The following is a 13297-nucleotide window of genomic DNA, read 5'->3' on the forward strand; positions in this document are numbered from 1 at the left end:
GGCTTAACCACTCCATTCATTAAGTCCATGAAAGCCGCTAGTGAATTAGTCAATCCAAATGACATTACCAGAAACTCGTAGTGTCCATAACGAGTCTTAAAAGCAGTTTTTGAAATATCATCATTTCGAATCTTCAACTGATGATAACCTGACCTAAAGTCAATCTTGGAAAAATACTTTGCTCCTTGCAATTGATCGAACAAATAATCTATTATTGGCAATGGATACTTGTTTTTCATCGTAACCCTGTTCAACTAACGATAATCTTAGATAACCATAGTGATCCATCTTTCTTCTTGACAAATAGCACTGGTGCACCCCATGGCGATACACTAGGTCTTATGAACCTACGATTAAGGAACTCTTCTAGTTGGTTTTTAAGTTCCTTTAGCTCTACTGGCGCCATCCGATACGGGTGTATAGATATTGGTTCTGTATTAGGAGCAAACTCGATACAAAACTCAATCTCTCGATCTGGTGGTAATCGAGGCAATTCTTCGGGGAAAACATCCGGATATTCAGACACCACCGGTACATCTTGTAACTCTCCACTTTTCCTTTACACATCCTTCGCAATGGAAAAAAATCCTTGACATGCCTTTCTTAACATTCGACACGCTTTGATGGCCGAAATGATATTCACAGGAGATTCCAACTTCTCAACTTGGATTGAAATAGGTTCAATTCCAGGCGGACTAAACTTGACTATCTTCTTACGGCAATCCACATTGGCATAGTGTTGGGCTAGCCAATCCATTCCTAGTATAACATCGAAAGCTAATACTTCTAGCAAAATCAAGTCAGAAATCAACTCTCGCCCTTGAATACTCACAGGACAAGAAGGATAAACTTCGCTAACTTCTATACTCTCGCCTACTGGGGTAGCTACTGACAAAGGACGTTGTAAATAAGCGGGTTGCCTTCCCAACTTAACCGCAAAACTAGGAGAAACAAATGAATGCGTAGCACCCGGATCAAATAGAACTAATGCATCTTGAGAAGCGATAAGAAATGTATCTTGCACAACAGCATTGGAAGCCTGAGCCTCATGAGGATTCAATGCAAAGACTCTGGCCTGACTTCCACCAGCCTGTGAAGTCTGACCAGTACTGCAACCTCCACCATTTCTTCCTCCTCGATTTCCATAACCTCGACCTCTCTAGCCAGTAAATGTACTCCCCGTCTGACCATAACCCGATGCTGCCTGATATGCAGTTCTCTGTTGATTGTAAGAAGAATGTGCAACTGTGGTCATTGAACCTTGGGGTATCTGCCTCGGACAATATCTAGCAAAGTTACCATGTTGGCGACAATTGAAACACGCTCTCGAGATTATATGGCATACTCCATAATGCCTCTTGTTGCAGGTCTGACAAAGGGGTGTTCAAACTCCTACACCACCCGTTGTCCTGGCATTAAATCTTTCTCCTGAAGTCCCAACTCGATTGCCATATCTGCCTCTCTTCCGTTCTCGATTACGTTGGGGTCTTCGGAAATTCCCAGCATAAGATTGCACTGGAGCACTTATTAGTGCTAAACCGCAAGTGACGGTATCGCGCAAGTAATATAATCCGGAAGTACGGATATCGATCCCACAGAGACAATAGATTTAATGACTAATTTAGAGAATTCTTTTGACCGGTTAGCTACGAAAATGGTTTGAGAATTTGTGACCAAAATAATTAAAAGAAACCAACTAACAAATAAATTAAAGTAATTGAAATCAATAAAGTTAAAATGATTTAAAGACTAATAGTTATAAATAATAAGAGTAAAAGGCTCAAGGGTTGATAATTCCAAATAAGAATATAAAATCATGAACAATGAATATCTTGGTGAATACCTAGAGTTGAGCTATTCTAAAATATCGAATCCCCCTCTCTCGAGCCTCAAAGACGGAAATGATCACAACTCAGTTGTATTGCCAAATTATAGTTCAGGCTAGTCTAAAGCACCTATAGCTCTCTCTCGAGTTATTATTGAAAAAAATAAACAAATAACCAATTAATAGGCAAATTACTCACTCTCGTGTTGTAATGAACCTAGTCAAGCGATTAAATGATATTTATTAAGAGAACCCTTAAGAACACGTATTCATTAACTCACTCTCGTGTTATTAATTCATACGTTGTTGATTAACTGGTCTATTTTAACTAAGCTCTCTCGAGTCAATAATTAAAACATAAGGCAATGAATGAATTGATCAAATACATTCCAGCATGAAGAATATTAATCAACACCAAATTTTAACACCTATTAATTAATCGATAATAACTCGCTCTCGCGTTATTAAAACCCAATTAACCAACTAAATTGTGATCATGAAGCAAACTTAAGATTACTTAAATTCCAACCCACTCTCGTGGCGTTGTCCTTTAAGTTTATGATTACATAGGTCTATTTAATTAACAATTTCTCAACTAGTTAACTAAACATGCATCATGAATCAATTTCTCAATTTAATCCAAGCATTAAGTTCAATAATCGAAACACGATAAATCACCAATATATCCAAAGTCAATCAATTATATAATTAAACGTTCATATCAACCCTCGAACTAAAGGTTTAGTTACCCATTGTCATATGGATTATAACAATGGATAAGTTACACCTTGAGTACATAAGAGATAGAAGATAGAAAATAATCTATACTAACAGAGTATTTTTGGTGTCTAAGTCTAAGTCTACACTAAGTGGTATATATTTTCTCTACACAAATGAGGTCTATTTATAGAGTCACTTGGAGTGGAGTTCAAGCCAAAGATATCATCCTTCCATGTAAAGCTTGAGTGAAGATCAAGTTGAGAATATCTTCTTTTCTTTGAAAGTGGAGTAATGATCAAGTCCTTCCATAATCGTCTTGAGTGGACCAATCTTTAACTTGTCTTGTTTCCAAAAGAGCATAACTTCTTCCCTTAATGAAATTATAACTTATTGTCAAAGCTCATTTCTTTGTGTGCAAGTCAAGAAGGATCACTTCTCCTGAGTGTGAATGCAATTTTTGTTCATTATGGAAAGTCCGATGTGATAACTTCAGAAATTCCCTGCCTTTTTCTCATGCGAACATAATGTCGCGCATATCCAGGTCTCAGCCGGCCCTTGGCCGGCTGACCTTCTGTCCTTTGACCGGTTCGATTCAACTCGAACCGATTGGCCTTGGGTTTGCCTCTGGTTTCCTTAATTCTTCTAACTTTGATTATTTGACCCTGTTTCAATCATAAATACCCCAAAAATGATAAGATTTAATATTTATTCATAAAGACTACAAAACACGAAAATCTAACTATATAAGCTCTTATTTTACGCACAAGTACTACAAACTAGCGAATAAATGCTATAAAAACTACGTAAAATAATAGCTTATCAAACCTCCTCACACTAAAGCTTTACTTGTTCTCAAGCAAATCATGAATCTTGCCCTTACTACAAACTACCTAGGCTTGAAACATGTTAAATACACGTCAATAATTAATTTAGCAAACTAATGAATTAATTAAGTGAGAGTTTCTAAACCAACAACCATTAATGATACAGACAAATAATGGATCAAAATAAAATGACATAATCCGATAACACTAAGAATACTATCATTCTAGCTTATGCAACACTGAATAACACTAATGAATCACCATCGTTTACGTGACAATGTGAAAAATAGTCAACTTTCTTACTTAAGCAAATCATGTCATAAACTCATAATAAATAAGCAAATGGCATTAATTCCTCAGAAGTTTTCACTCCGACACTCATGTGTTTGAGGTGTGAAATCAACAAATTATCTCTCAATTGGAAACATGCGAATTTACCATAGGTTTGCTCATAGTCCCGGACTCCGCTACTTGGCTCGGTTTTTGACAAAAATCACTTGGTCTTTTTATTTTTGGGTGTGATGGGGTTAAGGTAAAAGGTAAGTAATATTTTTAGATTTTTGCAATAAGACTTGAATCAACTTTACTTTGAAGTACGAAATAGTGAACTAGCTTGGAATTTCCTTGAATGAGTGAACTTTTCCTTTCTTTTTAGTTGCCTTTGTTTTCTTTTTCTCTTGATTTTTTTTCTTTTTTTTCTTTTCTTGCATCTTTTTTTTATTGCAAGGCATTTATTTTCTTTTTAGGCACTTGTTCACATTTTCTTTTTCATCATCAAGCTAGAATAACATTTTTTTTTCAATCTTTGTTGATCAAATCAAGTTGAGGTGTTGAAAAAGGTAAATGTTTGAGGGGTAAAAATATGGAATGTGGGTTGAAAATAAAAAAAAAAGTCTATGTTTCAAAATTGTGTAATCTAATGTATGAAGGGTAAGCTATTTAAGTGGTCTAAAATGAATTGTGTATACCTAAATGCCAATATCATCTAAATGTCAAAAAGTCAACCGTGTAACTTTGAATGGACACTGAGCAAGTTCTAGAAAAGTAGCATGTTAACAATTCTCACAACAAGAAAATTAGGCTCGAACTCTCAAGAATAATTGTTGCGTCTTGCCATTTACTCAAATATTACAAGTCATGCCAAAAATTGTCAAAAGTTCGAAAATGACTCAATTTTTGATAAATAACAAACATGTCATGATTCCGCATCAGGCTATTCAACCGTGTTTTAGTGGTCACTAAAGCTAGAAATTGAATTCACCCTAGTCCTATCGAATCATGTCATAAAATTAACATTTTTATTTGTCGAGCATCATTAACTATTGTTAGAATTAAAAACCGCACTTGCATTTATTCGAGCTTTGGAACTAATTATTTGACAAATATTTATTATTTCAACCCAAAACTTTATTTATTTTTCTATTCACATTTTTCTTTGATTTTACTTCCTCACACTATTTCTAACCATAGTTTAAACTGAAAATATATACAAAATTTTATTTTTGATTTTCTTTATTGAATTTTCTATTTTATTTTTTTATTATTATGATTTTTTTTCTTTTCCCACCCCCTCACTAAAGTAATGCATTGTCCTCAATGTATGAGAAAGTGCAAAATAAAAGAAAGAAGAGTAATAATAAAAAATTAAAAGTGCTTCTCTTTTTGGCGAGGCGGCGAAATGCTCCACAACTGGTTGCAAGCCGCTCCATTTTTCCCAAATTGCCATTTGCTGCCGCAATTACCGTTGTACTGGATAACATAAATCTAATAACAACTGGTTAATCTATATGAAAAATATAATAACATAGAAGTCTAAAAAGTACTAATGAATAATAATATTCTACAAAAAGTTTAAACGACACTAAATAATAGATAAAAACTCAAACACTACTCCCTCGACGAGATCGAGGTTCTTGATGAAGGCCATCAAGCGCCGCATGGTTGGCCCGCACATCTCCCTCAATTCTCTGAACAACAGCACGAGTCACAGCGACGTCTGACTCAATCTTCTCAGCTGTTGCTCTAGTGTCGGCTACATCTCTCTACACAGTCTGACATATACAAGTCAAACGTCTAAGCAAAGTACGCAAAGGAACTCGTGGCCGGACTGCAGGTGGTACTGGTGTGTCGGTTGGAGCTGCAGAAGGAAATAGTGGATCGACGACTTGAGGTGGTGGAACCTCCCCTGCACCTATATGTTAAGTCTGGATGTTCCGCCAAACATCCTGAACCTTCTGAAAATTCAGATGCTCAATTGTCTCATATGTCACCATATCACGACGCTCAGTGAATTTGGCCTCTGCAGTTGGTACAGCCACTCTAGCTCACTGAAGTATCTTGCTAATCAGAACTGAAAACCAAAGCCTTTCCTTTGAAGCGTGCAGCATCAAAAATATGATGAATGATGATGGTAGCTAGGGGAATCCTCTGAACTGTACCTGGAACACCAAATAACATTCTATCCATTCAGTACAAATCTGTCACCCTTACCTCATTCAATCCACTAGCTTTTGGAGAAACATTGAAGGCAAAAAGTTAAGCCAACAAGCGAGGGCGAAGCTCCAAATGTCTAGCTAGAAAACAGTGATTTCCTAGCTCCGTTGCCCAGTCAATTTGAAACTTAACCCTTGCACTGTCAACAGTCCATTCTTTGTCATTGATAATCTCTTTCCTGTAAGAATGAAACTCAGGACAACCCTTCCCTTGAGATAATAATTCAAGAATCTCATTCAACAAATCCATCGAGATAGAAATTTGTCTACCTCGCACAAAGCTCTCCAAAGTGGTTACTTTTGCTCTATCCTTGTAATTAATATTGGCATAAGATTTCCTTACCAGAGTCGGATAGTACTCGCCAGAAAGATCGAGAATCTTCGCCCATCCTAAACTAGCAAAAGCGGCCTGTATATTGAACTCCGCATCAACCTCTTGATGAACAGTTTTCTCCACAATCAAGGTGTTAGTCTAAGAGTCATCGAACCACTCACTTTTTGTGGCTGACAGAAAACGTCCAGCATCATGAGGCGCTCCTTTACGCTTCTTCTGTGCTTGCCTTCCCCTTGAAGTGCTAGCGGCAGTTGATTTTTGCGTCATTGGTACCGAAAAGGATTAAAACAAATATTCCAACAAAATCACCAGAAATACTCACAACATCTAATGCACTTTATACAACTTATAACACTTAACAATGTTACACACTTAATATTCCTAAAAACTAAGTTAAACTATGTTCTCGAACAAGTGTAGATGAAGCATTAGTGTTTAATTACTCCTAATGTTAGCAATATGTCATGATAAAGCATCTAATTAAGCTAATGTAGAAAATTTTCTAATTCCCCCAATGTTGAGTTTTCTAGGGTTCTAAGTGAATTTTACAAATTCTAATCAATTATAGCATACAAATCACAAATTAACTAATGGGTAATCAATCCTAAGGCTAAATAAACAATTTACAACCAACAATTTCATCTAAACTTCACAATTATTGCATTAATTTGAAATTAGAAATTCAAAGGAAAAGAGTGTACATACCTTAAATTGCAAGAGTTTTGATGAATAATGACTTTGAAAGAGTAGATGAATCTCAAAAGGCAAAGTAATTCAAACTTTTTTGATGATTTTCCCCCAAATTGAAGTTCAAAATTCGTTCTAGGGTTTTTGAAAGGTGAAAAGTGAATAAGATGAAGTAAAAGTGTGAAAAATAAGCCCTTTAAAGAAATTACAGCAGCTCAGCCGGTCCTTGGCCGGCCTGGTATCGAGGGCCGGTTAAAGGACGGCTGAGCACACTGCTCTTTTTTTATTTTGAATATTTTAAGCCTCAGCCGGCTTCTGGCCGGTCTAAGGGTGAAGGCTGGCTGGAAGCCGGCTGAGGCCTGAAATATTTTTCAAATTTTTTAATTTTGTAATGTTTTTTATTTTTATGTGTTTAACTTATTTATTTGCTTTTAAATATGATATAAAACACTAAAATGACATAAATAAAGAATATGAATGACACTAGTAATAATATTTGGACTTTTATTCGAAATTTTTAAAAGTACAAAACATAAAGGACTTAAAATAAATAAAAAAAACGAAATGACTCAACAACTTAAACTAAAAACTTAATATAATCCAAATATTTGATCTTTTGTTCTTGATCAAGCCACCCTCTTCCAACACATCCTCACAATTCTAGGGCGACCCTTCCCACGAACCAATTCCCACCCAAATTCTCCATTTCATTAGAGCACGCCACCTCCTCACGATACTCCATGGACCATGCATTCTCTATTGCCTCTTCTTCCTTGAAGAGTTGACGTTGCACCCTTCTCCTAGTAATTTCATTAGTGTCGGAAACGACAATAGGATTGGTAAAGGTGCCGGGAGAGTGCACCAAGGAAGCGCTTCCATTTGTGGTGGAAGTGTAGTAGGGAGAAGAAATCATCCCCGACACCACGAGATTAAATGACAAATCAATGGCGGCCACGCTTGCCATAGTATCGGGAACCACTTCCTCCAAAGCCACAACCTCTTCTTCTTTCTCCTTATTTTCCTCTTCCTCATTTTCCTCCTCCTCATTTTCCGCCTCCTTATTTTCCTCCTCCTCGTTTTCCTCCTCCTTATCGGGTTCCTCATCCGAATCCTCCTTGGATGAGTCCTAATCAAGATCTGAATCTCTTTCGGAGTGAGGTTCTTGGAAAATTTCATCCATGAAATCCTCGGGTTGGTGGGGTAGGTCTTGTAGCCACTCATGCGCATCTTTTGGTGCATGTGGGATCCACACCGGTTCGGTTTCATAGTGAGGGTCATATGTGGAAGGGTCGTAGGTATCGTAGTTTTCCGACTCGGAATCGCTATTGGAGCAGCAGCTCATAATTTCAAGGTTGGTATTTGCCTATGCGGTTTAGAGGGAGAGTGTAGAGAAGAATGACTATTGAACTACCTATATTTATAGGGTGAAGACACTAATGAATTTTTAGGGTATTATTTTAGTTAAAAAAGGAAAATTAAAATGCAATAAGGTAATGAAATTCCTAATTAACATGATTAAGATAATAAAACAAAATACGAAGTCAATTAAGATACTAATGGTGGGAAATGTAATATGAAAAGGGAAATTAGACAAAGCAATCAAGTATAAAAACTTCATAAAAGGCTAAATATGCTTCCCTTATTTGTTTGAAGAAAAGATTCAAAACTAACACAAAAGACTTGTATGTAAATATTTATTTGATTTTCTTAAAATTTGTTTTTTTTTTATGAAAATTTTGCAGCAATTAATTTTTTTTTTATAGAATTCAGTACCTCGGCCGGCCCTTGGCCGGCCCACGACATCAGGCCGGCTGGGGGCCGGCTGGGCCACTACACTCTTTTGACGAGAAAAAACACGTCCTTGCATTTCTCGGCCAGCTCATACACCCAGGCCCTCTAGGGGCCGGCTAAGGGGATGATCAAAAATTTTCAAAAATCGAAAAATATAAATTTTGCGAAAAAAATTAATTGCAAACCTCTCGGGAATGCCTCCCGAGTGCGCTTGTTTAGCGTCAAAAGCTCGACTGCATGTTTGGGATCACAGAGGAGTGGTGAGTGTAATTTGTTCCACTATTTGATCATTCAAAGTTCCGAGATATGGTTTGCACCGATGTCCGTTGACCTTGAAAATTTCTCCTTGCTTATTCTCTAATTCCAACACTCCATGCTCCGCCACACTCTAGACTTTGAATGGGCCATTCCATCGAGACTTGAGTTTTCCTGGAAACAGCCTCAATCGTGAGTTGTAAAGCAAAATCAGTGCACCTACCTCAAAAAACCTTAGGGTTTATGTGAACATCGTGCCATCTTTTTGTTTTGTCTTTGTAAAGCTTTTCGTAAGCCATGAATCGAAACTCGTCTAATTCATTTAAATGAAGCATTCGCTTTTCGCCCACATCTTTCAAATCAAAATTTAGCTTCTTTATCGCCCAATATGCACGATGTTCGAGTTCAACTGGAAGATGGTACGCTTTCCCATAGACTATGCGAAATGGAGATATTCCGAGAGGTGTTTTAAAAGCCGTACGGTATGCCCATAACGCATCGTCTAACTTTAGTGACCAATCTTTTCTTGTGCCATTCACTGTTTTCTCCAGAATTCGCTTCAACTCATGATTTGATACTTCCACTTGCCCACTCGTCTGTGGGTGATATGGAGTAGCGATGCGGTGGTAGACATTGTACTTCTTCATTAAGGCATCAAATTTCCTATTGCAAAAATGAGATCCACCATCGCTTATTATGGCCCTCGGAGTGCCAAACTGATTCATTAGTCGCTTGAGACACTCCAACACTACTTTGGCATCATTTGTGGGTAAGGCCTCTACCTCTACCCGTTTGGAGACGTAATCCACACATACCAAAATATATTGCTTTCCTAAAGACACCGAAAACGGCCCCATAAAATGAATCCCCATACGTCGAAAATTTCTACCTCTTGGATGGAAGTCAAGGGAATCTCATCTCGTTTAGAGATATTTCTAACTCGTTGGCACTGATCACAATGATTCACAAAATCCTTTGCATCTCTCAAGAGTGTTGGTCAAAAGAATCCGCTCTCAAGTACGCAAGCCGCGATTCTTGCTGTGCCATAATGCCCCACATAAGATGACCAGTGGCAATGACTAAGAATGTGTAACATATTTCCTAAGTATTGAAATATGAAACACAAGATGGACTTGTGACATGTTTGGTGGCAAGTCCAACCAATAAGCAACTGACCCTATTCGTTCTATGATCTGATACGGTCCTACATATCCTGGTGATGACTTCCCTTTCCTTCCAAATCGCACCACACCATTCATAGGCAATACCTTGAGAAACACGTAATCTCCAACTTGAAATTCCAGATCTTTCCTTTTCGGGTCCGCATAACTCTTCTGTCGACTAAATGCTGTGTTCAAACATTGTCTAATCAACAGTACCGTATCCGAGGTAATCTGAATAATCTCTGCTCCTGTCAATTTCCTTTCTCCAACTTCATCCAAATATATAGGGGATCTACACTTGCAACCATATAACCCCTCATATGGACCCATCTTAATACTGGAGTGGTAGATGTGGTTGTAAGAGAACTCCACTAAGGGAAATACACATCCCAGCTACCTCCGAAATCCAGAACACATAAGCGAAGTATATCTTCAAGTGTCTAAATCGTCCTTTTAGACTGATCGTCCATCTGAGGATGAAGAGCAGTACTAAAATCTAGCCGCGTTCCCAACGCTTTTTGCAAACTCTTCCAAAACCAATAGGTGAACACCAAACATCTATCGAACACAATTGACACAGGCACTCCATGGAAATTGACTATCTTATCAATATACACTTGTGCCAATCTCGACGTTGAATACATCATCTGGATGGGTATGAAGTACGCTGACTTTGTTAGATGATCATCGATCACCCAGATAGAGTCAAAACCTCTTTGTGTTCTAGGCAACCCGACCACAAAATCTATTATGTTCCTCTCCCACTTCCACTCCGGAATGGGTAGAGTTTGAAAAAATCCATATAGTCGTTGATGCTCTAGCTTAATTTTTTGAGAAGTTGGGAACTTTTCCACAAACTCTACAATGTCTCTCTTCATCCAACTCCACCAATACATCTCTTTAATATCATGATACATCTTTGTCGATCTTGTATAAATACTATATGTAGATCCATGGGTTTTCTCCATGATCTTCCGCCTCAATTTTTCTCCATATGGCACGCACAATATGGTTCCATGCCTTAACGCTCCATTGACGACAATGAAATCTTGGTATCACCCTTGCTGAGCTTCATCCATTAAACGCTTCAATTGCGGGTCACTCGATTGTAATTCCTTAATTCGATCAATAAACATAGGTCGAATACTCAACTGAGCCAACAAATTTCCAAGGTTGGAAACTTCAAACTTATTCCCTTTGGTGAACAATGTGTGCATCTCTTTAACGAATGGTCTTTGACATATTATGGTAATATGTGCGAGGCTTCCTGCAGACTTTTTGCTCAAAGCATCCACAACTACATTGGCTTTCCCAGGATGATACTAAATACTATAATCGTAGTATTTTAGCAGTTCCAACCATCGTCTCTGTTGAAGGTTCAACTGTCGTTGATCAAAAATTTACTTTAGACTCTTGTGATATGTGAATACCTCATATGTCGAGCCGTATACGTAATGCCTCTAAATCTTTAGTGCGAAAATCACCGATGCTAACTCCAAATCATGAGTCGGGTAGTTCACCTTATGTTTCTTCAGATGTCGACAAGTATAAGCTATCACTCGACCATCATGCATAAGGAAACATCCTAGTCCTACTCTTGAAGCATTACAATAGACTTTGAACCCTTCCGTTCCTTCCAGCAATGCCAATACTGGCACGATGGTCAAAAACTCTTTCAACTTCAGAAAACTGGCCACATTGGTCTGTCCACTTCAACCCAGAATTCTTTTGCGTTAACTTTATTAACGGAGCAGAAATCTTCGAGAAATCATGCACGAACCACCTATAGTATCCAGTCAAACCCAAGAAACTACTGATCTCCATAGCTGAGTTGGGTCGACTCCATTCCATAACAGCTTCGATATTCTTAAGGTCCACCTTAATTCCACTTTGCGATACAACATGACCCAAAAACGCCACTTCTTTTAACCAAAACTCGCATTTAGAAAACTTGGCATATAGCTGGTGCTCTCTCAGCACTTGAAGCACTATACGCAAATGATCTGTGTGCTCCTCCTCTGAACGCGAGTAAATCAAGATGTCATCGATAAACACGATCACAAACTGATCTAAAAACGGCTTAAACACTTTTTTCATCAAATCCATGAATACCGCCAGTGAATTGGTTAGTCCAAATGACATAACCAAGAACTTGTAATGACCATATCAAGTTCAAAAAGTAGTCTTCAAATTATCATCGCCGCGAATCTTCAGCTGATGATATCCTGACATTAAGTCAATCTTGGAAAAACATCTTGCTCATTGCAACTGATTGAATAAATCTTCAATCCTTGGTAACGGGTACTTGTTTCTGATCGTCACCTTGTTTAACCGTTTGTAGTCTATTCAAAGTCGAAGCGATCCATCCTTCTTCTTGACAAACTGCACTTGTGCACCCTATGGTGAAATACTCTGTCTGATGAAACCAAGATCAAGAAACTCCTCTAGTTGATCTTTAAGTTCCTTTAACTCCGCTGGCGCCCTCCAATAAGGAGGTATAGATATTTATTTTGTATTGGGATCCGACTCGATACAAAAATAGATCTCTCGATACTCCGACACCACAGGTACATCCTGTACCTCTACATCTTTATTTTCCACATCCTTCACTACAACCAAAAATCCTTGATATCCCTTCCTTAACAATCGACAATTTTAATAGCTGAGATGATGTTCGTAGGAGATCCCAACTTATCTCCTTGGATTGAAACAGGCTCAATTCCAGGTACATTAAACGTAACTAACTTCTTTTGACTATCCTTATTGGCAAAGTGCTGGGCTAGCCAATCTATTCCTAATATAACGTCGAAAGATAAATCTCAAGCAAGATTAGGTCTGCGAAAAACTCTTGTTCTTCAATATTCATGGGGCAAGATGAATAAACAACGCTAACCTCAACGCTATAACCTAACGGAGTAGCTACCGACAAGGGTGTTGTAAATAAGCAGATTGTTTCCCTAGTTAAACTGCAAAACTAGGCAAAACAAACGAATGCATGACACCCGGATTAAACAAAACTAATGCATCCATAGAAGCAATTTAAAATGTACATTGTATGACAGCGTATAAACCTGAGCCTTATGTGGATTCAGCGAAATAACTCTGGCTTGGTTTCTGCCATCTAGCAAAGTTTGACAAGCACCATGTCCTCCACCATTCCTTCTATCTCGATTACCATGCCCCCTTTCATGCTGACCAAGAAAAGT

At 37.9% G+C, this 13297-nt stretch overlaps 2 protein-coding genes across 2 annotated transcripts; both read right to left on the bottom strand.

Annotated features, from left to right (window-relative positions):
* Positions 1 to 250: 250 nt before the first annotated feature.
* LOC126661824 (uncharacterized) lies at positions 251 to 1302 on the bottom strand. The gene is made up of 3 exons (XM_050355698.1): positions 1261 to 1302; positions 750 to 1159; positions 251 to 557 (listed from the first exon to the last, which is right to left on the bottom strand). The coding sequence occupies exons 1-3, from the start codon at positions 1300 to 1302 to the stop codon at positions 251 to 253; spliced, it is 759 nt and encodes a 252-aa protein (XP_050211655.1).
* A 6232-nt stretch (positions 1303 to 7534) lies between these two features.
* LOC126661825 (uncharacterized) lies at positions 7535 to 9800 on the bottom strand. Its single transcript, XM_050355699.1, has 2 exons — positions 9162 to 9800; positions 7535 to 8008 (listed from the first exon to the last, which is right to left on the bottom strand). Exons 1-2 carry the CDS (start codon positions 9798 to 9800, stop codon positions 7535 to 7537), a joined length of 1113 nt encoding a protein of 370 aa, XP_050211656.1.
* Positions 9801 to 13297: the final 3497 nt, after the last annotated feature.

The sequence above is a fragment of the Mercurialis annua genome, linkage group LG8, assembly GCF_937616625.2.
Source record: "Mercurialis annua linkage group LG8, ddMerAnnu1.2, whole genome shotgun sequence".
Taxonomy (NCBI): Eukaryota; Viridiplantae; Streptophyta; class Magnoliopsida; order Malpighiales; family Euphorbiaceae; genus Mercurialis; species Mercurialis annua.